The sequence below is a fragment of the Amia ocellicauda genome, chromosome 9 (genome assembly GCF_036373705.1).
Source record: "Amia ocellicauda isolate fAmiCal2 chromosome 9, fAmiCal2.hap1, whole genome shotgun sequence".
Taxonomy (NCBI): Eukaryota; Metazoa; Chordata; class Actinopteri; order Amiiformes; family Amiidae; genus Amia; species Amia ocellicauda.
This window is the reverse complement of record NC_089858.1, coordinates 13,763,465-13,791,178: the sequence shown is the minus strand read 5'-3', so window position 1 is coordinate 13,791,178 and position 27,714 is coordinate 13,763,465. Positions and strand designations below refer to the sequence as shown.

General features: G+C 46.2%; 2 protein-coding genes across 4 annotated transcripts in view; both read left to right on the top strand.

The window, feature by feature from the left end:
• Nucleotides 1-322: 322 nt before the first annotated feature.
• Nucleotides 323-8,995, top strand: noxa1 (NADPH oxidase activator 1). Of its 2 annotated transcripts, XM_066713267.1 has the most exons (17): nt 323-379; nt 598-795; nt 1,651-1,833; nt 2,069-2,151; nt 2,535-2,643; nt 3,034-3,168; nt 4,227-4,334; nt 4,510-4,569; nt 4,679-4,713; nt 4,896-5,034; nt 5,207-5,275; nt 5,760-5,847; nt 6,164-6,318; nt 6,865-7,031; nt 7,147-7,249; nt 7,587-7,710; nt 8,014-8,995. In XM_066713267.1, the coding sequence occupies exons 3-17, from the start codon at nt 1,660-1,662 to the stop codon at nt 8,136-8,138; spliced, it is 1,674 nt and encodes a 557-aa protein (XP_066569364.1). In that variant the 5' UTR covers nt 323-379; nt 598-795; nt 1,651-1,659; the 3' UTR covers nt 8,139-8,995. The 2 variants fall into 2 exon arrangements, with proteins under 2 accessions (XP_066569364.1, XP_066569363.1); XM_066713266.1 differs by lacking the exon at nt 323-379 and having other exon boundaries at nt 407-795.
• Nucleotides 8,996-12,858: 3,863 nt separating this feature from the next.
• Nucleotides 12,859-27,714, top strand: part of whrna (whirlin a) — a 36,759-nt gene continuing 21,903 nt past the window's right edge. For both annotated transcript variants that reach the window (XM_066713265.1, XM_066713264.1), the window contains exon 1: nt 12,859-15,212. In XM_066713265.1, coding sequence (XP_066569362.1) covers nt 14,460-15,212 — 753 coding nt within the window. In that variant the 5' untranslated portion in view covers nt 12,859-14,459. The remainder of the gene's footprint in view (nt 15,213-27,714) is intronic.

The following is a 27,714-nucleotide window of genomic DNA, read 5'->3' as shown; positions in this document are numbered from 1 at the left end:
AACTCACTATCATAACATCACAGCACCCCATTCATCTAACATGACCACTAACCCCCCCCACACACACACACTCACACCATTGCAAACAGGGTTGCAGTGCACAAAAAAACAAGTACAAAACTGACATTCAAAACCAGCAATAAAAACCGGCATAATAATAAACAAACCCCTCGTCCCCTCCTTATTCCGTGTTCAGTACCCCCAACCAACACCTCTTGTCCACTGTGTGGCAATTCTGGAAATACCCATTTACTTTCTTTCTTTCTTTCTTTCCTTGTTTCTTCTTTCCTCCTTCCTTATCTTCCTGGTTTTCTGTCAGCAATAGAGAGGCTTAGGAGGAATGCAGTGGGAGGAGGAGGTGTGCGGGACACATGTAAGGGTCAGTGAGGAAATGTTTTCTAGTTGGTAAAATCTTACAATAATTGATGGGTGTTTCTGTGTTTCTCTGTGTATGTGTGTTTCTGTCTGTGTGTGTTTGTGTGTGAGAGTGTGTGTTTGTGTTTCTATAGGTGTGTGTGTGTGTGTGTATTTCTGCCTGTATGTTTATGTATGAGTGTGTTTTTTTTTTGTCTGTGTGTGTACGTGTGTTTCATGCAGCTATTTACTTCCTGGTGTGGGTGTGATCTGGTGTGGCAGAGCAGACACTTCCCTGTTCTCAGAGCAGACGACTCTCTGCCTGTCTGAAGCTCACCTGTACGCACCTGAACAGCACAGAGACGCTCTCTACAGCACAGAGGAACCATCTCTACAGCACAGAGACGCTCTCTACAGCACAGAGGAACCATCTCTACACAGGTAAGCTCTCTAGACATCCCTCTATTTGCTCAGCCTACCTCTGCATTGCAGTTTGAGCTGATGTTAATGGTGCGAGAGCTGTCTCTGTTTGCTGCTCTGATTATTTAAAAAAATATCCGTTTCAGACTGAATTGACCTGCCTGCACCTGTACAGAATTTCATACACCTGTAAACACATGTACAGAACTGTATTCACCTGTAAACACATGTACAGAACTTTATACACCTGTACAGAGCTGTATGCACTCGTTTATACTTGTACAGAGCTTTATACAGCTTTAAACACCTGTACAGAACTGCACATACCTGTACACATCTGTACACACCTTTATACAACTGTAAACACCTGTGCAGATTTTTATACACCTGTAAACAGCTGTGCACATCTGTACAGAACTTTATACACATGTAAACAGCTGTACAGAACTGTATACACTGGTAAACAGCTGTACAGAACTTTATACACCTGTAAACACCTGTACATAACATCAAAGTCCTCTAAACACCTGTACAGAACTGTATACACCTGTAAACACCTGTACAGAACTTTATACACATATAAACACCTGTATAGAACTGTATACACCTGTAAACACATGTACATGAGAATAATTGTATTATTTTTATTATATTGGAAACCTATATTAATCTGTATATGGCTGCTCAGAACTATATACACATCTACACACCTGTAATCAGCTATATTGAACTTTATTTACCTGTATACCCACTGTCTACATAATTTATATTACTATAACCCCATCCCTTCTCTTCCCTTCTCTCCCACTTCTCCCTCTCCTTCCTCTCCCCTCTCTTTCCCTCCCCCTCCCTTTCCCTCTCTCTCTCCCTGTGTAGGGCAGTACCATGCTGTACACGGAGCTGATCAGGCTGTGGAGTGAGGCAGTGGGTGCTGTTGACCGAAGGGACTGGGAGGCGGCACTGACCGCACTGGGGCAGATTTCTGAGCCCACGGCCCGCACGCTATTCACAACCGCCTCAATCCTGCTCACACTGGGCCGCCTGGAGCTCACCATCAAGGTGTGGATGGGAGGGGGGAGAAGGATTGCAGGAGAGAGAGAGGTGGGAGAGAGGGGTGAGGGGGAGAGATAAAGGAGAGGAGAGATCATATTGGGGAGGGAATGGGAGAGGGAGGAGGAAAGGGGTGAGGGTGAGTGGAAAGTGAGCTGGTTGTGAGAGTGAGAGTGAGAGTGTGTGTACCTGTCTTAACCAGGCTCTGTCTATTGTGTGTGTGTGTGTGTGTGTGTGTGTTCAGGCTCTGGATCAGACTATTGCGAAGGATGAGCGTCTCGCTGTGGGCTTTTTCCAGAGGGCAGCTGTGCACATGCTGGCTGACAGGTGAGAGACACCCTGTAAACTTACACCTGTGAAGGAAGGTGGGGTCACAAACAGGAATGTGGTGAATAGGCACACCTGTGTGCAGAGGTTACGTACACCTGTGTGCAAGGCAGCAGTGTGGAGTAGTGGTTAGGGGTCTGGACTCCTGAGCAGAGGGTGGTGAGGATATCGATTCCCATTCTACATTCTGCTACTGTACCGTTGAGCAAGGTAGTGTACCTAGACTGCTCTAGTAAAAACCCAGCTGCATAAATGGGTAATATGTGGTATATTGTAACAATTGTAAGTCACCCTGGATAACGATGTCTGCTAAGAAATAATAATAATAATAATAATAATAATAATAATAATAATAATTCTGTGTCTCTCCCCCTCTCTCTCAGGCTGGATGAGGCCCTGGGAGACTGCGCTTTGGCACAGAAGCACATGAGAGGAAACTCTGTCATTGACTACAGGCAGCTGGGGCTGCGCTACAAACTGTACAGCTGGCAGGTCTGTCTCTGTGTTCATCTGACGCTCAGGCAGTGTGGGCGTGTGTGTGTGTGTGTGTGTGTGTGAGCAATGGCTCAGTGGAGTCAGTGTTTGTCCGTTGCAGGAAGTGTTTGATCAGAATGTGAGGAATCCAGGAATGCGCTGATAAACACGGCAGACTAGTGTGCACAGGAGAGAGAGAGCATGGAGGGAAATATGTGTTCTTATTTGGAAAATGTCTCTCTCTGTCTGTTTGTGTCTTTCTGTTTCACTCCTCTGTGTGTGTACATGTTGTGTTTTTCTGTCTGCGTGTTTCTGTGTGTATCTTAATTGCTTCTATGTGTGTGTGTGTGTGTATATATGTCTCACTTGTCTGTGTGTACATGTGTGTTTGCACCCCCTGCTGTTCAGGTGCTGTATAACATGGCTGCAGTCCAGACCAGGCTGTGCCACTGGGACACTGCGGAGGATCTGCTGCTGGAGGCATCTCAGCAGCAGGGGGGGGCACGGGGGGTCAACCTGAAGCTGAGCTTGGACAGTCTCGCTGTGAGTCCTGGGGGGCTATGTGTATGAGCCATATATATACATTGATCAGCCATAACATTATGACTACCTGCCTAATATTGTGTAGGTCCCCCTTTTGCCGCCAAAACAGCCCTGACCCGTCGAGGCATGGACTCCACTAGACCTCTGAAGGTGTGCTGTGGTATCTGGCACCAAGACGTTAGCAGCAGATCCTTTAAGTCCTGTAAGTTGAGAGGTGGGGCCTCCATGGATCGGACTTGTTTGTCCAGCACATCCCACAGATGTTCGATTGGATTGAGATCTGGGGACTTTGGAGGCCAAGTCAACACCTTGAACTTGTGATTCATCAGACCAGGCCACCTTCTTCCATTGCTCCGTGGTCCAGTTCTGATGCTCACGTGCCCATTGTAGGCACTTTCGGCAGTGGACAGGGGTCAGCATGGGCACCCTGACTGGTCTGCGGCTGCGCAGCCCCATACGCAACAAACTGCGATGCACTGTGTGTTCTGACACCTTTCTATCAGAACCAGCATTAACTTTTCAGCAATTTGAGTAGCTCGTCTGTTGGATCGGACCACACGAGCCAGCCTTCGCTCCCCACGTGCATCAATGAGCCTTGGCCGCCCATGACCCTGTCGCCGGTTCACCGCTTTTCCTTCCTTGGAGCACTTTTGATAGGTACTGACCACTGCAGACCGGGAACACCCCACAAGAGCTGCAGTTTTGGAGATGCTCTGACCCAGTCGTCTAGCCATCACAATTTGGCCCTCGTCAAAGTCTTCAGATCCTTACACTTGCCCATTTGTCCTGCATCTAACACATTGATTTTGAAGACAAAATGTTAACTTGCTGCCTAATATATCCCACCCAGACAGTGTTATTCACTTCACCTGTCAGTGGTCATAATGTTATGGCTGATCAGTGTGTATATATATATATATATATATATATATATATATATATATATATATATATATATATATTTTTTTTTTTTTACTTTTTCTCTTGATCTCTGCCCTGATTTGCTTTTCCTCCTCATCTCCTGCTGATCTCTCTCTCTCCCTCTCCCTCTCTCTCAGAGGCTTGAGGTGCTGAAGCCCCTCTTGGTCCCAGAGGGTGAGGTGTTCCGGCCCAGGAAGCAAGATGTGGAGCAGCTCGAGCAGAGGGACTTCCTGGGGAAACCCAAGGTACCACACACACTGACACTGACACACTGACATGCTGACACATTGACACACTGGCATACTAACACTCTGACATTCTGACTCACTGACACTCTGATATAGTGACGCACTGAAACACTTGGACAGAAACACAGACATCAGTGCATCAGTGTGTCAGTGTGTCCTGGCTGTGTTGCAGGTGATCTCATCAGTGATTCCCAATGATGACTTCGGAGGGTTCGAGCCTCTGAGGCTGCAGGTACGGCACAGGAAGGGTGGTGGGGGGGGGCATGGAAATGGACGAGACTGGACTGGGGTATATTGGATGAGAGTCTCAGTGCTCTCTGACTGTGGTGTTTTCTCTGCAGAAGCCGGGATACTACGAGCCCAAGGCCGCAGCACAGTGAGTGTCCACAGCAGTACCATCTGACCTGGTCCTGCCCCACACACTGGGGTCAGCCCATGTTTGTGTTGCCATCTTATCATATCACTCTGTGCTCACTGGAGTCAGGTTTAGTTCCTAGTTCTTCCGAGTCTGTGGATCTGAGGTCAGCTGTGCATTCCCTCTTGTGTGTTTTGCCACAGTGAGTCCCGATACATGCGTGTGCGGTCCAGGTACACAGCGCGGGGGCCAGGAGAGCTGCAGGTGCTGCGCGGGGAGCCCGTGTTCATGCTGGATGACAGCGGGAGTGATGGACAGGCCACCGTTATCTACGATGGACAGGTAGGGGCACCAGAGAGGCGGGGGTAGCCGGACACCACAACACAACACACGGGCTGCAACTCGAGACAGTGGGCCTGCGCTGTCATTGGCTCTTTCATTTCATTTTATTTTTTCACTGACCTTTCACTCTTTTTCTCAACCCCCTCCTTCCCTCCCCCTCCTCTCTCTGCAGAAAGTCCAGCTACCCCTCTCTGTCCTGGAACCAATAGATGTCAACAAGCCCCAGAAGAAGGATTTGAAGGTACTCATCTTTCTCTGTCTCTATGCATTCCCCCTCCATGTCACTCTCTCTCATGGCCTGAAGACTGTTCTCTGAGCTTCTAATGCATTATTTCTTCCAAAGAAGTTTCTCAAAATAAATGATAAAAGAAATGAAGAAAACAGAAAACAACAGGCTACATAACATTCTTCACCACAGAAAAAAAGTGTTTTACAAACAAACCATAAAGCCTCCTAAACACCAGGGATAGACAGGCTCTCTCTGCATGCAAACGTCCTCTCTTCCTCCATCAAACAATGCATGTCTGTGTATGTGTGTGTGTGTGTGTGTGTGTATATGTATATACATTTATTGATGATTTTTGAAATCTGTATTTTTTAATAATTGTTTTTTTATGATTTGTGTGATTATTTTAATAATATATGTAGTGAGTAGTTTAGTCAGTTGCCATGCCCTGTGTTTATCTGCAGTGTCAGTAGTGTGCGGTATCGTTGTGTTTTTGCAGAGTGTGCCCAAAGGAATCCCGCTGCCTCCAGACCTGAAGCCCCCCATGCGCCCGCAGTCCCGTGCCAGCCAGGCTGCCCCCCCACTGGGTATGGTGCCCAGCAAACAGTAGACCACACTGGGGTCAGGCAGGGGGCGATATAGGGGCAGGAGAGTTGCACAGTGACTTTCATTGCCAGGCATTTTACAACTCTGATAGTAATATCATTATTATCTATGCTATTTACACATTTCTCTGGTTTATAACACTACTATTATTATTATTATTATTATTATTATTATTATTATTAATAATAATAATAATAATAATTATTATTATTATTAATTATTATTATTATTATTATTATTATTATTATTATTATCCTCATTATTATTTATGTGTGTGTCGTATCTTTCTCTGCACAGATGCTCCAGGCAATCAGTTTCCCCCACCTGTCTCCCCATCCACTCCTGTCCCACCCGCCCTCACTAGCCCCTCTAGCCCTCTTCCAGCCCCCCAGCCCCACTCAGGAGATGAAGTGCTTGAACAATCAGAGGCACAGAGGACAGCCAGAAAGAAGGTGTGTAACCTGGTGGGGGGGGGGGAGCGGGGGTGATATGGTGCAATTAGGAAAGCAAGCATTTACTCCAATTAATACAATTAGGAGCTATGGGGAGTTTATTCTGATGCAGTATCACAATAGTGTCACCAGATGGCGCAATAATGATGCTCTATCAACATTTTAAGTCAAATTGTGCTAGACTCTATTGGTACTGCTATAACTAATGAGTGAGCCTCCATACTTTATTCAAGTAAAGAATTGAGCTGTTTAAGTATGTCCTATATATAGTGTCCCAACTGAATAACCTCCATTCCCACAGCTCTCTCTCTTTTTCTCCATTCAATTCAATTTGCTTTATTGGCATAACAGTAATACATTGATATTGTCAAAGCATTATACAAATTATAACAAACAATATAACAATATTTAAACAATATAGAAAATACATATATATATACTACCACCACCCACCCCCCACCCTCTCTCTCTGTCTACTTCATTCCTTCTTTCTGTCCCCCTCACACTCTCTCCTTCTCTCCCTCTGTCCTTCCCTCCTTGGAGCAGCTGGCAGGGGGCAGTGTGGAGGAGTCTGAGGTGGGCGACTCTGTGGTGGTTAAGGTCCACTACAGGTTCACCGTGGCTCTGAGTGTCCCCGTGAAGACACCGTACAGCAAACTGCGGGAGCGAATCGCACACAAACTGGGCCAGCCGTCCAATCAGCTCCGGCTCAGGTATTGAGACGCAAAGGGTCTTGAGCCCATCTTTCTATTATGTAAATTATCCAGTTAATTCACCCCTCCCTTTCTCTATCTCTCTCTCTCTCTCTCTCTCTCTCTCTCTTTCCAGACACAGAGAGAGGGGTTCTCAGGTGATGAAGCCCCTCAGTGGGGTGGAGTTGCAGGAGCTGCTGGAGGGGGCGGAGAATGGCAGAGCCACACTGTGGTGCCAGGTACTGTCTGTCTGTCTGTCTGTCTGTCTGTCTGTCTGTCTGTCTGTGTCTGTTCCGCTGTTTCTGTCAATCTTTCTGTCTGTGTTTCTGTTTGTGTGTTTGTGTGTCTGTCTAACGTCTGTTCTAAAATCCTGTAAACACTGCTCTCCTCTTTGCTTCCCCCTCTTTCTCACACTCTCCTCCCTCCCTCCCTTTCCCCCTCTCTACCTCTCAAGTCAATTCAATCAGTTTAGAAACAGCTTCATTGGTATGACTAACTTACATTAGTGTTGTCAAAGGACTGACAGACTCATGGAGCATGAATTATCCTCTCTCTCTTTCTCTCTCGTTCTGTCAGAATGAGGACCCCCTGCTGGGCCGGCCCATCCTGTATCAGGTGGTGGCTCTGTACGACTATACTGCACAGGGGCCTGAGGACCTGGAGTTCAATGAGGGAGACACCATTGACATCTTGTCTGAAGGTACAGGGGTGGGGGTGGGGGAGGGAGAGGGAGATGGGGGTGGGGGAGGGAGAGGGAGATGGAGAGAGGGGAGAGGGGAGAGGGGAGATGCAGAAGAAAGAAAGACCATAAGGAAGTCCTTGAAGGAGCGAGAGAGAGAGAGAGAGAGAGAGAGAGAGAGGCAGGGATGTCTGGGACAGGGACAGACTCCTGCAGCTGGGAGCATTTTCGCACTTGATTGGATGTCTCTGGGTGGAAATTCGTGTGGGGCTCCTCGTGGGAATGGCTGTGTGACATCCACTGTCCTGTCCCTGTGTCCTGCAGTGAACGAGGAGTGGATGGAGGGGCACGTGGCTGGCAGCATTGGAATCTTCCCCAGGTGTTTCGTGTACCGCGAGGCTGATTCCTCCGTAGGCAGCATCAGCAGCCATGATGCCCAGACCATGTGACCAAGATGGACTGTAGCTCTCATCCCTGCCATACACACTGACCACACTTTTACAACCACCACCACCCCATCTGGAGTGTTCTTTAACCCCACACCCTCCCTCCACTCCCCCAGACGCCCGGATTTCAATCTAGCTAATCTGGTTAATTTAATCACTTGATCCATTATTTTGAAGTAATTGGGGATACAAATCAGGAGCCACAGATTGTCATGGTGATTGTGTCATGGGTGTTGTTGTTGGTTGTGGTGAAGGTGGGGGTGAGTGTGCCTGTGGGCAGGTGGGGGAGGCATCCTGGTGCCAGGTAACCCAGTGTTCGCTGGGCAGCACTTGCACAGAATGTCAGTAACATTCCACGAGAGATGGGCAACATCACTTCCTCTAAGGGGTGTGTGTGTATGGGGGCGAATGCTGGTATTCCTCCGGGCTGCACCGTGACATTTAGTGGTGGTATTTCCAACAGTCCCTTATCTATGAAAGCTGTCTTGCTCTCTGCGGAGCCCTCTTCACCTCAAACCATCGCTTGGGTACTAACCTCGGTTGTTATTATAGAGAAGAACCTGTCAAAGCCAGATTGATAATGCAGGCAGTCCTACTGCTCGTTGCTCTGACGGTCACTTTGTATCTGTATTCTGTAGTGAGCTGATCTTTACTGACATCAGATTATCCATCCTAGCAGTGGCATTCTTCTCTATTGTGATAGGTATAGAAATATATATGTATATATTTATATATACGCACCAGGTTCTGACTTACTGACTGAACCCCACTGCCTGAACCTAAACAGGCATTTTAGAACTATCAAAAATGATTCAGTAGAAGATATTGTATTGAGAAAGAAATAAACATGGCAAAAACGACTGGAATGCTTCAGTCTGTGTGTCTGTGTGTTCTGACTGTGTCTGTGTATTTGTCTGTGTGTCTGTCTGTATATCTCAGCTGGTGTTCTGTCTGTGTGTTCTGGAAGGACCCCTGTCATTTGTGTTTTTGCACCTAAATATTCCATGCAAGATGATTTGCCCCCAGCATGTACTAGTTATATACTGTACTGGTTTTATACTGTACTGTTATACTCTTCAAACCTGGGTCTTTAAGGTCCTGGAGAGCTGTGGAACAGTACAAGTACAGTACAGAAGGGTCTCCATCCCTGGTGCTGGAGAGACACAGAACAGTACAGCAGGGTCTCCAGCCTTACATAGGTACATGCATAAATAAGTCAGCCACAGGGCACAGATCTGTGTACAGGCAATGATACGATAAAGCTGCATGTCTGGATACTGACCAGACTTAAGCTCTTAATCGCTGGATTAACTTTATCTGCCAATCAGGGTGCCATCCTGTATGGAAGCATGTTTTCCTGGTATGATATCATGAGGGCTCTGCTCACACAATGTCAAGCAGTAAACACTGCATCGCACGACTGCTAGGAAATCTTCTGCCTACAAAGCTGAGGGCCTCCAGCCCTGGTCCTGGAGAGACACAGTAGAGCAGTAGAGTAGTATTTCTTTATTCAATGTATATATTTCCCCCATCTTGTGTCATTTTGTTTTATTGCTGTTTTTTGTTTCTCATATTGAGTGTTTTTACATGAAACACTTCTGTCTCCTGTATCAGCTTGTCATGTTGTGGCCCTTGTTCCCCTGAGCGCAGTGCAATAAAAACAGCAATAACAAGAGAAGAACAAAATAATAAACAGAAGAGGGAAAACAAAACAAAACAATCCCCCACAAATGTACAGGAGAACATCACCAAGCGTCCCCCCTGTGGTGTACTGCTGTCATTGCTGAGGGACAATAAGACAGTCTGAAGAAACACAACCCCCCACCATCACTACCCTGAAGAACAGAAACTAATTTATATCAGCAATAACGTGAAGAGCACTGTGACAGCCCCAGATCCTATCAGAGAGAGAGAGCGAGAGAGTCAGAGAGGTAGAGCAAGAGTAAATTATTCCAGTAATTTGCTGATGTTTCGAGCCTGGCCCTGCCTGCCAGCGCTGTACCCAAAATAAAATAAATAAATAAATCATAAAACATTAAATGAAACAAAGAATAATAAATAAATGCATTTTTTGTACTGTTACTCCAGTGTTCTGTCTCTTATCCACTCCCAACCAATCACAAATATCCCATCTGCCTGAGCACTGCATAAGTGTGGGGCTGCCCCACTGCCCCACTGCCCCTGCCCTCTGCCCCTGGCCGCCTATACCCCAAAAGTGCCCCCTTTTCTCAGTCTTAACAATGTGCTCAATTGTTTTTGATGGACCCCTGCCTTTTAATATCCTGCTGCCCATAGTGTCCAGTGTTAATTGCCACTGTGGAGCATTGATTATATTCCAGGAACAGAGAGAGAGAGGAGAGGTGAGAACAAGTACAGCCTCTATCGCTCTCCCTCTACCTCCGTGTGTGTGTTTTGTCAGTGTTTTATAATATCAGTTTGCCTGCTGTCTTGCGGCTATCTGTGCTTAAGCTGTGTTAATTGTGTGAATCACTCATTCAGCTCTCTCTCTCTTTCATTTCACTACTGGAAATTGCACAGTATATTGCACAGCAGTGCCCCGCAGTACCTGGTTCCTATGCTGCAATACAGTACTGGACCTGGACAGACACAGCACAGCAGGGTCTCCAGCCCTTCAGAGCTATGAGTTATTTTAATCAGTAACTTGAATATCTAGGACAAATGCAGCTGTTTCAGGTCTGTGCTCCTCTACCATCGCAGGTTTCCTGTGACCAGGACCTGTGGGCTTCATAGAACGGTACATTAGTCAGCAGAAAAGTGAGCATTATCAATACAACAATGAAGGAGAATCATTACATTATTAATGATCTAATAATAATTCTAATAATTACAGTTTTTATTTTTTACACATGAATTACAGATTGTCAGGTTTAAATGTCTCGGTGACGGTGAGTGGCGATAGCGTTTGCTTAATGTGCAGCGCTGACTGTTAAACTAATGGCTTTGAATCACTTGGGTTTGCCGGCCTGGTCGTGTCGATAAGGGAATCTCTTTCATTCTGCAGGTCAACTCTGCCGCAATCGTCACGCTGTGAAGAGTAGCTTGACCCTGTTTCAACTCTTCAGTCAAAAAGGGGATATCTTGATGCCGTTTCAACGTAATAAGCGAGAAGTAACTGAAGTACCGTTTTCATGCAAATTACGCAAAGGTGTCTATATATAGGCGTCCATACACATAATTAGAGTGGCTTATATAACGCTGTTTTCTTTTTTTCCCTGTCTCTCTTTCTCATCCAGTTATAAAACGCACTTCACTCGACGTACCTGCGCACACAGAGGTGCTAATTTTAGCAAAGGAGGACAAAATGATCACCTGATCTGGTTGACTCCGCCACTCAGATCAATAGTGTTCAGTTAAATAGCCAGACAGACCCGACAAACATACAGGAATTGGAGGGAGGGTACATTTCAAAGCAAATAGATAATTATATATATTAACTAACTACAGATGCATCAACTATGATAACGTTTATTATAATTACGCTATTATTATTTACAATATTATGGCTAGGCTTTGTATTGTCAACTAAAGAAAAAAAACGTGGAGTGCCTGTGTTAATGCAACGTGGGTGCAGTGCGGTGTGTGCATGCCTCGGGTGTGTGTGTGTGTACGGTGGCACTGCCACAAATTATAGTAATGAAGAATTATTAGTCATTTAGCAGACGGTTTTATCCAAAGAGATTCAACAGACACTAATGGTGGGCGATTGTACGGTGTTGTACTGAACTACAGAGAGCTGCAGCAGAGGCGCTGGCTGACTCCGTTTGGCGTCTGATCTGAAGGAGGGGCACAGAATGGTTCCAGAACAAGTGCAGGACAGGACAGTAAAGCTAGTGCCCGACACACACGCCGACTAGGGATGGGGAGGAGGTCAGGGCAGCAGGGGCTTCTGGTAACAGGCATATCAAATTGAAGTTTAAGATAGCCCATGGAAATAAATGAACAAATACCAATTTAAACGCCTGAACGGACTTAGAATAAACACAGTTATCTTGCTCTTAATTAAAAATCCCCGGGTTGTGGACAATAAAACGGACTCAATTAATACAGTTATACAGTATTTTAAAATAATATTTTGACTTCTTGTGTAACTAACATTGTAAAAAGATGATGTATTAATATTAATGTCAAGGTAGTTCTTATGTGTTCATTGTTATGACTTCTAGATAACTGATGCAATATAATATACTAGATTCGATTAGAATATATTTATTTAAATTTCCTTAAACAGCTGTTATACTACTACTACTCCTACTACTAATGAATGTAGATGTTCAGGGGTATGTGTTGCGTAGATCACGACGTCGCGTTTTATAAGAGCACGCGTCAATACCACCGGAAACGAATTAGTTTAATATTACACAGAAAGCTTTAATAAACCCTTCAAAAATGTGACAGACGATATCATTTTTTACAGTTCCTTTTAATTTCATAATGCAAATATCGTTTTTTTTTTTTAATAAGATCTTGGATGAAGGCCAATACATAAATAGAAACATATTTAAAGGTTTTATTCATTTCCATGCGTTCTCCGTTTGAAAGAACAGGACAAAACAAAATTCAACAAAAGCATTATAATTAAGCCAGCCCTTGCTAATGACGAGCTGGCGAAAGGGCCCCCCCATTGTGTAGTCATTGGTCTCTTGGCAACACACGCACTCCACGGCTGCGTCATTTCCGCTGGAACAGACGGCTGAAGCGGAGAGCCCAGCTGGAGCAGAGCCGAGCCACAGCAGCTGCGGGACTGAGCGGGTGAAGTTAAATTAAATTACAGTCATTACCAGAGGACGAAAAAGAATAGGAGCAGGAGGAGAAGAAGAAGAAAAAGTGCAGAACAGGAAGAAGAAGGACAAATAATAAATATACAAAAAGGGACTCACCTATTCTGCCCGCTATCTTTGTATCTGTGAGATCAACACTTGTGTAGTTCATTTTATTTTTAATTAGACGTTTCTTAAATATTATATATGTGCCTGCATATATAGATAGAGAGAGAGAGAGAGAGAGAGAGGGAGAGAGAGAGAGCGAGAGACCCTTTCCCGTTCTTACTTAAAAAATATTCTCAAGTGTCAAGAGAGAGAGAGAGAGAGAGAGAGAGGAGGGAGGCTGGGCGATTTGGTTAGTGGTTGGCAGTCAGCGGGTCCGTACTGTATTACACCAGCCGGGGAGAGAGGAGTGTTTTTGGTAACAGGCGGCGGCTCTCCGTTGTCCTCGCCGGTGCATGTTCGCTGCATATCCGCCACCCATCTCTCGAAGTGACAGGATACCCTGCGAGACCCTGCTCTCCTCTTCCTCTTTGTTCTCCTACTACTTTTATGGCACGTTTTGTGACTGAAAAAGTTATATATGCGAAATAATTGATTGGTCAATTGGTCTGTCGCTCGTTGTTCGGGCTGGCGGTGCCGGGGGTTCTTGTTTGTGTAAAAGCTTTTCTCCAATGTTTGTGTCCAGTGCTACACGGACAGTCGTCAGCAAAGAGGGGTTGCTATCCACTGAGATAGTGTTTGTTTATTTCAAGTTGAAGACTGTTTTCACAGAGACCGTATACACAGCATCCCAGGCAGTGGATTGAGGGAGAGGGGCAGGCAGAAAGATAGCAGGTGGGGGAAGGTGGACTGGAGGTTACCGCTCTGGTCATGTTTTAGTGTGTTGGGGGGAAACCAACGTATTTTCACAGGCGTGCTTTCGGAAAACAGCACTTTTGTTTATTTTTTCTTTAGCTTGCATATCGTATATAGGTTATATATGTATATCACAGATAATGTTTTGTTGGCATTTTGGGATTTTCTTATGCAGTTTATAGACTTCCTTCACTGGTTTACGGGGAGTAGGGCAGGGGGTTCTGGTGTGTCTGGCCGGCGCGTAGCTTCAAAGCGTGGTCGTCCTTGGCTATGAATAGCAACAGTGTAATTACTACCGCACAGGTCTATCGTATGACTGGAATAATCTGCGGGCACAGGGATTAACTCATACACACCACGACCACAACAACAACAACAAGGACGACTACCGCTGCTGCTACAGCTACTACTGCTGCCACTGCTGTACCTGCTACTGCTATACCTGCTACTACAGCTGCCGCTACTACTGCAACAGCTATTACTGTTACCGCTGCTGCTGCTACTGTGTGTAAAATGTCTTTAGGCAGACGGGGCTCCCACCCCTCGGACAGGCGATGCGGCACTGCACTGTGAGCTCGCAGGAGACGCATCCACCTCAGTTAGCCAGCCCCACGGATGTCCGTGCTCTGCTCTCCTGCTCACCCTCCTCCTCCTCCCGCTCCGGGTCCCTGAGACGGCCGCCAGGATGAGTACGGATCTGGAGCGCATGTCTCTGAACTCATCCTCTGCCAACTCGGTGGGCTCTGGCGGCCGCTCGCTGTCGGCCAACGTGCGCAAGCTGCACAACGCGCTCAACCTGCTGCTCAGCGAGTTCGAGCGGGAGCAGTTCATCCACTGCCTCAACGTGTACCACTCCAAGCGCAACGTCTTCGACCTGGTGCAGACGCTCAAAGTCATCCTGAACGCGCCGAGCAAGCGCCAGCTGCTGCCCATGCTGAGGCTGGTGATCCCTAGGTCGGACCAGCTCCTCTTCGACCAGTACACCTCGGAGGGGCTGTACCTGAAATCCGAGCTTCTGACGAGCAACGGCAACCTCAGCCCCGACGGCCCGGTGGAGGCGACCAACGCGAACCTAGCACACAACGCCACCCCGTCTCACGGCGCAGCCCAGCCCACGCCGGGGCTCCTCCGAGCATCGCCGGATAGTTTCAGCACCAGCAGCGAGGGGACAGCTCCCTCGCTGGCGCCGCTGCTGGGCCGCCCGTTCCTGCAGGAGATGCTGCCCGGCGAGATCCGACAGGTGTGTCTGAAGCGTCACAAGAGCAACGAGGGTCTGGGTTTCAGTATCCGGGGCGGCTCGGAGCACGGCGTGGGGATATACGTGTCCCTGGTGGAGCCCGGGTCCCTGGCCGAGAAGGAGGGGCTGAGGGTCGGCGACCAGATACTGCGGGTGAACGACAAGGTCTTCGAAAGAGTCACCCATGCCGAAGCCGTGAAGGTGAGTGTTCCCGTTGGGCTCTGTGGATCTGAGCTGGTCTGTCTGTCTGTGTCGTCTGTCAGTCTGTCTGATTTGCAGGTTAAGCCCTACACTTATATTTACACTCTGTCTTTGTGTTGTTTGATTGAGGTGGAAGCTTTCATTTTGGGATGGTGGGGGGAAATGCAGAGAAATACACATGTAAACGTGGTCTCTGTGTTAAATCTAATAATAACATACACCGGACAACATATTTTATATTTTTCTAAACACCTTGCCCCCAGAAAGATGAAAACTAAAGGAATCAAAAACAGACCCTGCTGGCACCCCGGGATTGTGTGTTTTGAGTATTTGGTTTTGAGGGTTTGTGCACAGCTCCACAGCTACAGGCACTGTTGCTTTTGTGGGTCACTCTGGGCACCGGGGGGTTAATATCCTGGCCAGGTGTTGTGTCCTGCAACAACGTTACTATCATCATTATTAGTAGAAGTCCTGGTAGTAGTAATATACACTATCCAATTACAACCACTCACACTATGAATGATTGTAAGAAGACCCTTAATACTAGAGCTGCTACCTACTGCTTCTCCTACTGCTAATAATCACAGGCGCAGCTGTCAGTGTAATAAAACTCTCTCATTCTGTGTCAAGGAGAAATTGAAGCAATTGTCTACTTGTTGGGATCGCAACCCACCTGGGCTGTGAGAAAACACTCTGGCGCAACACGTTCATTACAGCCCCGACTGCCACCCCCGCTTCCCTGCTCCAATCCTGATTGGAGTCTGTTTGCCGGCTTATTTAGGAAGTAACTCAATCGGACAATGCAAGCTCTGCTATTTCCACCCCCCCTTCCCCCACCACCCCCCGGCGGGAATTGTACGGCAGTGAGCAGAGCCCTACTTTAAAGGCAACAGCTTTGTGAATCAATTTCTGTGTGTTGGTGTTGTTTGTGGTTCTAGTTGTCTTTCCTATTTCTCCCTCAGTTTGATAGCCAGTGGCCAAATCCCATAAAAACACTTACCAGAGTTCTCCTCTATTTAAAAGGTCCCTCTGCCAGGGGCCCTGGGTTTGGCAGTGAGTGAAAGACAGTTTAAAAAGCCAAGTCATGGGAAACACAGGGCCCTAGCCGTGCTCGCCATGTGAGTGGCTCTGTGGTTGCATGCTCCAGCAGGGATTCACAGACAGGGGAATGTGTTTCCCTCTGTGTCTTCTTTCCAGTGCACTTTTTTTTATTGATGTATTTGTTTATTTTTGCAGTTTGTTTTTCAAAGTGTTTGAGTTAACATATTAACATATATGTGTTAAGTATATACAGTTGTGTAACGATGCTGTGGAGGCCTGTGTAATGAAAAAACAATGTTAAGAGGTGTCTGTGTGTGAGTGTATTTCTATCTGTGTGTCTGTATATGTGTGCGCTTGTCTGTGTGTGTGTGTGTGTGCGTGTCTGTATATGTGTGTGTCTGTTTGCTTTAGGAGATTTTGTTCACTCCTTCAGCTGAGCTCCTGCATGCTGCTGATCTGTAGAGTGTATTTCACACCTCAACCTAAATCAGCAGCAGCAATATCATATTTTCATAGGCATAGTGTGTGTACTGTAGTGTGGCCCTGGGTCAGCCCCCCCACCCCGTGCAGCGAGAATATTCCCTGATGCTTGTTAGTCACCCTTGTGTGTTTATAAGGGGGAATGCGTGATACATCCATTGGTCCCTCAGTTCTTCTAGAAGGGATACAGGAGGAGATAACAGCAGACAACAGCCCGGACACATGAGTGACTGATGCAGCTGAGCCACAAGCCTAGGCCCAAACCCCACCTAAACACTAACCCCATGACCCTCAACTTCTCTTGCTGCTTGATTGACATAGACATTTGTTTAGTATGATTATTAATGTGTACGTGTGTATGTGTTAGTGTCTGTGTATTAGTGTGCATGTGTGTGTGCATGCGTGTATGCATGAGTGTGTGTGTGTGTGTGTGTGTGTGTGTATGCGTGTTTGAGAGTGTGTGAGTGTTTATGGAGTGCTTGCATGCTGCCGCAGTCTGAAGCTGGATTGAAGCACCGGCCATCTCCTCTCTGCTCTCAGCACTTTTCCTCCGAACGAAGCGTTGTTTCTGCATTAATTTGCCATGAAATCTGCGGTGCGATATATTTCACTCAGTGCTTTTACCCGTAAACGCAGAGTAATTTCTCCTGCTACTGACCGGGCAGTTTGCGATCTCATTTTCATACGTCTTCTGGCTCTGATTTATTTGTGGGGAAAGTGTTTTTCTGACCTTTAAGTATCGAACAGTTGTGCTTTTTAATCTGTCTCTCTCTCTTCCCCCCTACTCCCTCTCTTTTTCTCCCAGCCTTTGCAGCCATATGTTTTGGCTCTTTCGGAGTGCTCCAAGGTGTAAACACATACAAGCGTACACACACAAACATATTAAACTATATTAGCAGATATACAGTGACAAGCGTCTCTCCAGCAGTGATGGGTTCCATCAGAGTTCTTGTATCCTTTAGAAGTTGATAATTGTTCGTCTGTTTGAAGGGCATTGCAGTGCAGGGCAGTGTTGTGCTACTTTAGATCACTGCCCCCCCCCCGGATCATGGTAACACATCGTGTCCCAGCACTGTGTCCCATTAGAGAGTCGTCAGCGATTCCTGTTTTTAAATTTCAAGAGGTAGTGTGTGTCTGTGTGTGTGGAGGTGTATGTGTGACCTTGCAGGTGTGTGTGAGTGTTTGAGGTGTGTTGGTGTGTGTGTGTGAGTGTGATCTGCTCATACTGTACAGGTGCACTGAATCATCACTAAACCATCAGGTGACAATAAGGACTCTGTTTTGTGCAGTTAAGATTGAGCAGTCTGGATAAGGCTGTGCAGCACTGATGTTGAGTCACTGACCACACTGAGACACAGAAGAAAAGGACAAAAAGAGAATGAAAAAACACCAATTAAAGATGTAGAAAACCTTAGCAACACAAGCTTAGAAACAGAAAAGCTTTATTAATCAAATTGAAAAGAAAAACAACCCAAACACATGGGTCCCACTTGAGTGTACTGCCCTGTCTCTGTAAACCATGTTCTTTTCCAGTTATTCTCAAAACCGCTGTCTCTTGGAAGGGGTGTGTATGGACTGTGTGAGTGTGTGTGACTGTGTGTGTCTTCATGTGTGAGTGTGTGTGTGGGAATGGCAACAGTGACGTACATTGTTAGGTTTGTGTGCCCCTCGATGTATACAATCACATTTTCCTTTACTTATTTATTTGTAACACATCCCATTCACCTGGTTCATGATGAACGCTCAGCCCTTTGTGCGTTTGTCTGCGTTCGATGAAGCTGTGTCTGTTGGTGTGGCCCATGCATCTCTGGAGTAGAACCCACAGGCCCGTGGTCCAATGCACCGGACGGCCTGCTTATAGTCCTGTGAGTGCTGCGAGAGGCAGACCACAAGCCGAGACCCTGTTTAGCACCACTGAGCAGAGCGTCAGTCTGGACACACTGGCAGAGACGCACTTGTGCAAGACTGCAGTGCACTCTGATCATCTCCCTTCAAAGCCCACCAGCCGTGCTCTCTGGCATTCACGCCTGTAATTCAGCCCCCTCTCTTCTGCAGCTAGTAATCCTATTTGCTTTTTTTTTTTTTTTTCTTTCAAGGCTGGAAATGAACTTTCCTGGTCAATGTTTTATCTCTCTCTCTGTCTCTCTCAGCCGCCCAAGCTTTTTCTAAGGGTTCAAGAGCAGATTAAACACTTGACTCCAGCAGTTAATACCAGCCAGAATCTTCTAATTGCTTTTGGAAATGAAGCCGGGCCCGGGAGGTGGGGGGGGTCGGAGGAGGTGAGAAGTGATGGGGGGGCTGGAGAACGGGGGGCGTGGGTGGGAGAAGAAATTAAAATGTCTCTCCATTGCAATAGCCCCCCCAGCCCACATAGAGATAAGGTCTGAACACACTGTGGCTCTCGACACAAACATTCAAACATTGTCTCTTCATCATCAGTACAATTATTATTATTATTATTATTATTATTATTATTATTATTAGTAGTAGTAGTAGTAGTAGTAGTAGTAGTAGTAGTAGTAGTAGTAGTAGTAGTTTTACAGCATATGTTTGTGACCAAAGCTATTTGGATATCAGTATAGTCAGTCAGTCAGTGTTGGAAAGTGGTTTGAGAAAAAGCATGATATGTATAATATATAAATTAATATGTTTTCGTATATTTTGGGAATATCTATGGAACACAATATAAATAAATAAACCTGTGTTCAGAGTTTTCTATTTGGGTGAGCTGTTGATCATGGCCAAGGGGTGGACTGTCTGGATATCTTTCACAGACATGCACATTCATTTCAGATATTCAAGTCGTGTGTAACTGCTCAGATCACTGATGTGTGTTGCTTTTTGGGTGTCTTTCAGTCCATTGAGCAGCAGTGGCTTGGCAGTGGTTAATAGGAGGTGTTTAAAACGTATCCGTGTGTGTTTTGTATTATGTTGGCACTGTCTTTTTCTTCTCTGCCTCTGGATGTGGAGAGCAGATTGCAATGTGAGTTCTTCCTCAGCACAGGAGGCGTTCTGCAGTGCTCTGACCCTGAGGAAGAAGGGCTCAGTAACAGCAGACATCGCCACACACAGCCTGGGCAAACTACAGCACGCAGGGGTGAGGAGAAGAGAGTAGGAAATCGGCATTAAACAGAATTACGACATATACATGTAATGACAGACTGCAGAAGGGAGATGGAGAAGTGTAGAGTGGCTGCCAGGGTGCTGGGAGGCAGAGAATGAGCTCAATGGAGGACTGAACTCCTTTCCAGCAGAGTGGCAGAATATGCATGAAGCAAACTGTGCGAAATCCCCTCGGACAGTGACAGCCAGAGCATTAGAAAAACAGGTCTGTTTAAACGCTGGATGAATCCGCAGGTTGTGTGCTGCGCGTCTTTATATATTTATATTTCCTTACGCTCTTTCTTCTCCTGTTGAAGGAATGGAGTCACGCCTGTCATGTTCAATGATTTAACAGCCCCAGCCTGAGAGACAGCACAGTGCAGCGCAGTGACTAAACAACTTACAATACACAGACAGGCATTCAGAGAGAGGGAGAAAGGTAAAGAGAGAGAGAGAGAGCGAGAGAGGTACAGAAAGAGACACAGAGAGAGATATATATATATATATATATATATATATAGAGAGAGAGAGAGAGAGAGATACTCAGAGAGAGAGATAGAGAGATAGAGAGAGAGATAATTAAATAATGAACTATTTAAATAAATAATTAAAATGAATGCATTCTAAGCACACGCCACCCTGCTCCTGGTATGTCTTTCTATTTTCCTTTCTTTCACCCCTGTACCCCCCCACCCCCCCCCGCTGATAAACTGCAGATGTTTTTATTTCGGCGCCGTGTGAATCAGATCCTCAAGGGGAGGAGGTTGTGTGCCTGTGAATGAGCCCGGCTGTGTTTAGTCAACACTGGGCCCACGGGCATATGGTGGTGGAAGCCTTCCTCTCTGCGTTCATTAGCAAACCAGACGAACTGGCGGGGCCCTAACGAGCATAGACCCGACTCGCAGTCACTGCAGGAGCCGCTGAATAATTCAGGAGGACAGGGAATTTTTGATTAACAGCCGCTCATCAACAAACAAGAAAAAAAAAACACAGTTCTGTGCCCAGCCAGGGCAACGCTGCAAAGCCTGCTGTGGCCACAGAGTGACGCAAACACACAGGCAAGCAGGCACGCAAATAGACGTGTACAGGAGAAGGTAAACAGAGTTGAGTTTGGCCTCGACCCTCTTGACTGAGAGAAAGATGAGCTGGGCCAAGAGGTCCCGCCCCTGATGGGTGGAATGAGCCAATGAGCTGTAACAGGGGCAGGGTTTTGAGTGGAGGACGAGGGAGGCTAACACGCTCATGCTGTTGGTGAAGGGAAGAGGTGAGGGGGAGTTGTCCTGCTCCTGAAGATTACGTTAAAAACTCAATTTTAAAAATGGGTGTCTTTAAAATGGTTTCCGTTCCCAACACCCACGTCCCCCCAGTGCCAGACACACAATCTCACTTCACAGGCCATTGTGAATCTTCCCCCAGAGGGGAATGAAAATCGTTCTGGAAAAGGTTTGAACCTTATTCAGTCAACCATCAGGCGAGTGCGAGAAGGTGTTTAATATTCCATTGAGAGGCTATCTGAGCCCAGCGGTGTCCTTCCCTTAGAGTAGGTCTCTCCTGGTGTTTTATTCTAACTGGATATAAAAATAGCTGCCAAGCATCATATGTAAAAATAGCAATGGCAGTAATTTGTTTTTTCCTCTTTCTCTGTTCTGTTCTGGAGCCCCAAGCTGCCAGTACAGTCAGTTCCTCTGGAGTCAATGAACTGCGCTTTCCTAAACCCTGGGGGGGAGAAGGAGGCGGATAGGGGCAAGAAGATTATCATTTCACAGGGCAGAAAGGCCTGAAGCTAAAGCCACCTCAGGCAGATCCAGGAGCTGCAGCCAAGGCTAAACCTAGAGACTAGAGCACAGACACACACATACGGGGGCCTGGCGGTGGCACTCCGCACATGGTTTGTCACCTCGACCACAATCCTATTTTATGAGGAAAGGACGTGCTTTTCAAAGGCCATGGCAGTCCATGGAAATAAGATAAGAGGGCAACTGAGACAGAGAGATGGGTCAGGAGGTAGAAACTGGGAGGGTAGAGAGACAGAGAGAATAAGGGAAGGTGGGCAGGAGGGGGAGAGACTGAGAGGGAGGGAGAGAAAAACTGATAGACAGAGAGAGGCCGAGGGGATTGTGGATTACCAGCTTTCTCTTCTACCTTTTGTGGTTTAGCCTGGCATGGAGGAGAGGGGAGAGGATTTTCTTTGCATCTCTCTCTCTCTCTCTCTCTCTCTCTCTCTCTCTCTCTGCCCCTGATATTTGGCAGACAAGGATGTTTTAATTAGCTTCTTTAATGATGAGATTAAGGAAATGGGAATTAGCCTTGTCTTCTGCCGCCGCTGAACATCGCCTGGTTGAGTAATATATTTATGAGCTGTTTATGCCACTGTGAACAAACACGCAAGACAATGGGCAAACGGGGGCACCGCTCCCTGTCCACCATGCTGCCCTGACCTTGGGCCTCACGGGAGATGGAGGAGAGGAGAGGGAGCAGGAGGATGTAAAACAGAGTTATACAGGGAAATTTACTCCTTCAGCAGACAAGGAACAGTCAAGGCCCGATTAATTCGAATAATACCAAAGTAGTTAATTAAGCTCTAACGAAGCGCTCCAGAGGCGGCCAGTTGGGAGGACTTGGCTAAAGTCTTTCTAAAGAACATGCTATCATACAGAAGAATACTCCCATGGTTTGGAACTACATGATGTCAGTGAGGTTACAAAGGTACCCCAAACTTTATCACAGATGTCTCCTGTGTCTTCTGATCTCTCTATGACCTTTGATTTTTTTTTTCTATAAATCAGCTAAACAGACACTGTACTCACCCAGAGAAGTGCACAAGGCTGAAATGTAAGTGATTTACATAATGGTGCTGCAACAGTAATACAAAGAGAATATATTTGACATCTGCACAGGACACTGTCCTGCATCAAGAGCAAGTTTTAGCACAGTGTCCTATGATCTAAACACACCTTTACTACACTCTGTCATGAATGAACCCTTGGGGCCACCATAGTCTACATGACTAATATTGACTGTGGTGCATCATGGTGTTTCCCAGGGGGCCGTGTAGTCAAAGCAAAGTCAGGGCTTGTTAAAACCACAGGAAAGCACTGTAAAACTAGGGTACAACTACAGCACCTGTGGTAAATGTAGCAGGGCAGACAGGCAGTGAAGGTTGAAGGGTTTTTCCTTTCATTTTTGCTGATGCATCCCAGCCTGTCCTCACCCCCCCCTCCCTCCTTCTTCACCCTCCCCCTCCTCCCCTCAATCCCACCGCGTTAATTTCTTCCCACCTCTGACACGGTTACATCTTTTATTAATGCCATCCTTTCTACAGGATAACAAGGCACAACAAAGGAAAACAAAACAAAAACCCTGAACCGAAACGAAAGCTGCTCGTGCTCCCGGCTGCAGGCTCGCCTGTGCTGCTCTTCTGGGTGTCTTTCAGCCCAGCACCATCTTTATTGATTTCATTTTCAAAAGCCAAACAAACAGCAACAACAAAAGCAACAAATCATATGTCATTGTATTATAATATATATATTTTTTAAATGCCACAGAACACCACATTGCACATCACTGTATTCTTATTGTTATGATTATTATAAGTCAATACAAAACAGGACCAGAGGGTCAGGCCTCACATTTGGTACTTTTTGCATGATATATTACTGGATATGTAACATAGCTACCACACTATTTTAATCCCATGTGACACGCTTTGCTGACATTTTATTGTTCCCATGTATTTAAGGTTTACTGTATTGTTAGAAGCCACTTTATGCTATCAATAAATCAAAATGTGCCCGAGTACAACTCTGTAATTTGCAGTTTGTGGGCGGGTCAAAGTTTCGATTTGGTCCAGCCATTTGTCTGAGCTTTCCTTATTGGGCTTTATATTTACATATGAAATATGAGGCAAACACAGCTTAATTAGGGGCTTTGTGTGTAGCTGTATGATCATTTATATTGATTATAATATGAAGAAGAATGACAATAATAAAATATAATAATCATTATTATACTTACATATTCTAATACTAACTGACATAGTATCATGAATTGGACACATTTGCTATTATACTACAGCTACTATTCCTGATGCATAGTGCCACTAACTTACATTATACTGCTACTCCTACTTCGATTACAAACTATCACTGACACAAACCTGCATACGACAATAACAATAATACATATCCAATAATACATATGAAAAGTAATGTTGCATGCAGACACGGAGTCTTCAGATAATTAAAATTTTAGTTTTTATTATTATTATTACTTCCGCCCAGCTTGTCGTATAGAAATCCACTGTCACACATCTGATGCATTATTTCCCCCCCCGAGGCATCAACAGGAAGGAGACACAGATAAAGCGCCTCCTGCCCCAGTCCCTGACTCCTCTTTGAAGTGATAAATCCCCTTAAATAAATATTAAAATCAGTCCATAAGTAAATTTATCTGCTGGATGCCATGAGTGTGTGAATGAGCAGTGGCTCATGTGAGGTCGACAGTAAGGAGATGATGAATGAGGGATTGCAGGGAGGGAAGGGGGCTGATCTGTCAACGGTACAGTCAGTCAGGGGCCTTTACAGGAGAATGAATCAGATGGAGGGATGAGGGGCCAGTGATCGAAAGATGAGGAGGAGGCAGTGAGGGATGACTCTTGGGGCTGGGGATGAGTTATGACAGAGATATATATATATATATATACACTCACCTAAAGGATTATTAGGAACACCATACTAATACTGTCTTTGACCCCCTTTCGCCTTCAGAACTGCCTTAATTCTACGTGGCATTGATTCAACAAGGTGCTGAAAGCATTCTTTAGAAATGTTGGCCCATATTGATAGGATAGCATCTTGCAGTTGATGGAGATTTGTGGGATGCACATCCAGGGCACGAAGCTCCCGTTCCACCACATCCCAAAGATGCTCTATTGGGTTGAGATCTGGCGACTGTGGGGGCCAGTTTAGTACAGTGAACTCATTGTCATGTTCAAGAAACCAATTTGAAATTATTCGACCTTTGTGACATGGTGCATTATCCTGCTGGAAGTAGCCATCAGAGCATGGGTACATGGTGGTCATAAAGGGATGGACATGGTCAGAAACAATGCTCAGGTAGGCCGTGGCATTTAAACGATGCCCAATTGGCACTAAGGGGCCTAAAGTGTGCCAAGAAAACATCCCCCACACCATTACACCACCACCACCAGCCTGCACAGTGGTAACAAGGCATGATGGATCCATGTTCTCATTCTGTTTACGCCAAATTCTGACTCTACCATCTGAATGTCTCAACAGAAATCGAGACTCATCAGACCAGGCAACATTTTTCCAGTCTTCAACTGTCCAATTTTGGTGAGCTTGTGCAAATTGTAGCCTCTTTTTCCTATTTGTAGTGGAGAAGAGTGGTACCCGGTGGGGTCTTCTGCTGTTGTAGCCCATCCGCCTCAAGGTTGTACGTGTTGTGGCTTCACAAATACTTTGCTGCATACCTCGGTTGTAACGAGTGGTTTTTTCAGTCAAAGTTGCTCTTCTATCAGCTTGAATCAGTCGGCCCATTCTCCTCTGACCTCTAGCATCAACAAGGCATTTTCGCCCACAGGACTGCCGCATACTGGATGTTTTTCCCTTTTCACACCATTCTTTGTAAACCCTAGAAATGGTTGTGCGTGAAAATCCCAGTAACTGAGCAGATTGTGAAATACTCAGACCGGCCCGTCTGGCACCAACAACCATGCCACGCTCAAAATTGCTTAAATCACCTTTCTTTCCCATTCAGACATACAGTTTGGAGTTCAGGAGATTGTCTTGACCAGGACCACACCCCTAAATGCATTGAAGCAACTGCCATGTGATTGGTTGGTTAGATAATTGCATTAATGAGAAATTGAACAGGTGTTCCTAATAATCCTTTAGGTGAGTGTATATATATATATATATATATATATATATATATATATATATATATATATATATATTAGAGTGCAGTGTAGCTGTGGCTGGACACTGAGGACTGAGGATTTAATGTTCTGCTCCTTCAATCTCTCATGCCAGCCCAGTAATCTCAAGTCCAGCCCAGCATACTATAGCCCAGTCCAGTCCAGCCCGGTATATAGAGCAGCCTCCCATTCTCACACAGAGCTCCATTAAATCACTGAGGGACCTGCAGCAAGGGGACGACGACAGGTGTACTGTGCAGCTGAATGAGAGAGAGAGGGAGGGAGGGAGGGAGAGAACGTACAGTAGCCGAGCAGGATACAAATCAGAGCAGAGCCCCGTCCTCTTCGGTCTCAGGGTGGACTGCAGCCTCATCGATAAACAAGACCATCTGCACCACTCTGCCCTGGGGCTCCCCGCCGTGTCCTCCGCCTCTTACTCCAGCAGACATCCTCAGTTACCAGACAGATGCTAAAAACTGAGCTAAAAATTGCCAAATTGGATGCTCTGTTATTGTTGGCTGTAAAACGGTTAGTCTCGTTCAGTTTGGGGGAGATTGCTGAGCCATCCGCCCCGCGCCAGAGCAGAAACACCAAAGCACACCTGCAGGACCAAGGAACAGAAACACTGCATATTATACAACACGCTTATATATTTATATTGTTGTATTCTGAAGATAGTGCAAATATGGTATATGAAAGCATAGTGTGTGTACACTAGTACGGAGAGAGGAGGGAGAGGGAGAGAGAGACAGCGAGAGAGTGCTGAGGTGGCTGTGTCCCTGCTACCCTCAACTTGCACCTAAATATAACAGCACCCTGAATAACAGTGCCCCCCCCCGGCTCCTTTTCCCACCCCCCTCCCTGGCCACCATCACTCTCACAGTTTTGTGCTGTGCTGTGCAGTTTATCTCTCGGGGGGGGGGTAGGAGGTAGCAAGCTGGCCTGCTACTGTCACATATATATAATCGCACTAATTACTTTCTCATAATTGACCCAGTTCTGAGACTTTTTTCCATGCCCTTGGGGGTGTTAAGGTGTTCTTATTGGATGACACACAGGGGACGATAAACCCAACTGGCCTGCCCCCGTGCCCCCCCCCTCCTCCCAATCTTACACTCTCATCAAATCTTTATTTGATATAGCGTCCTTCGCGAAGGGCGTTTGTCTCAGGGCGTCGGGCAAGCTCAGTGTATAAAATGGTGTAGGCGCATGTATACCCAAGGCCGGTGGATCAGTAAGCACCGCAGACACAGGGGAGAGGGGAAATGAGTCTCTGGGGGTCGGAGGCCTAATAATGGCTTCCTTCCCCTCTAGGTAGAGACAGAGAGTACAAATATATTTATCTTGCTGTGTTTTAAAAAAGACTCTGCTCTGCGTGTTCGAAAGCCTGTCCTGTTTGGAGATCCTGAGGCAGCTGCTTTGCGAGTCGCCTCAGTCTTATTTTAAACACCTCAAATGTTGATAAATTACTGTAAGCTGGACTCTGGTGTAGCGGTGGGCAGCTGGGGTGGTTGAACAAGCTCTCCAGTCCTCCTTCTCTTCTGCTGATGAATTGTTTTTTATTATAATTATTTTTAATTCATTTTTTGGGAGATGTTTGGCCCCGTTGTTTCTTTTCTTGTTGTTGTAAACTTTCCCCATCCCCCAGTACCGCAGCAGCACCCTGTCCTGCTACTGGCTGCGATTCGCCTCTGGACAGAGTGAGGAATAAAAAATGAATAATCACAGAACCGCTTCGGTGGGGAAAATGGAAAGGTCAGGTACGGCAGGGTGGAACAACAGAGAAAGGTTTTCGCAAATAGGTATTGATTCATCCACTGGAGTGGGGCTGACAGCTGCTATTTAGGACTCTGTAGTTATAGCAACGATCGGCCAGTTTCCTAGCGATGCGGTGCCGGTGGAAGCAGGGATGTGGTTACTCCACCTGCCAGATGTGAGAAG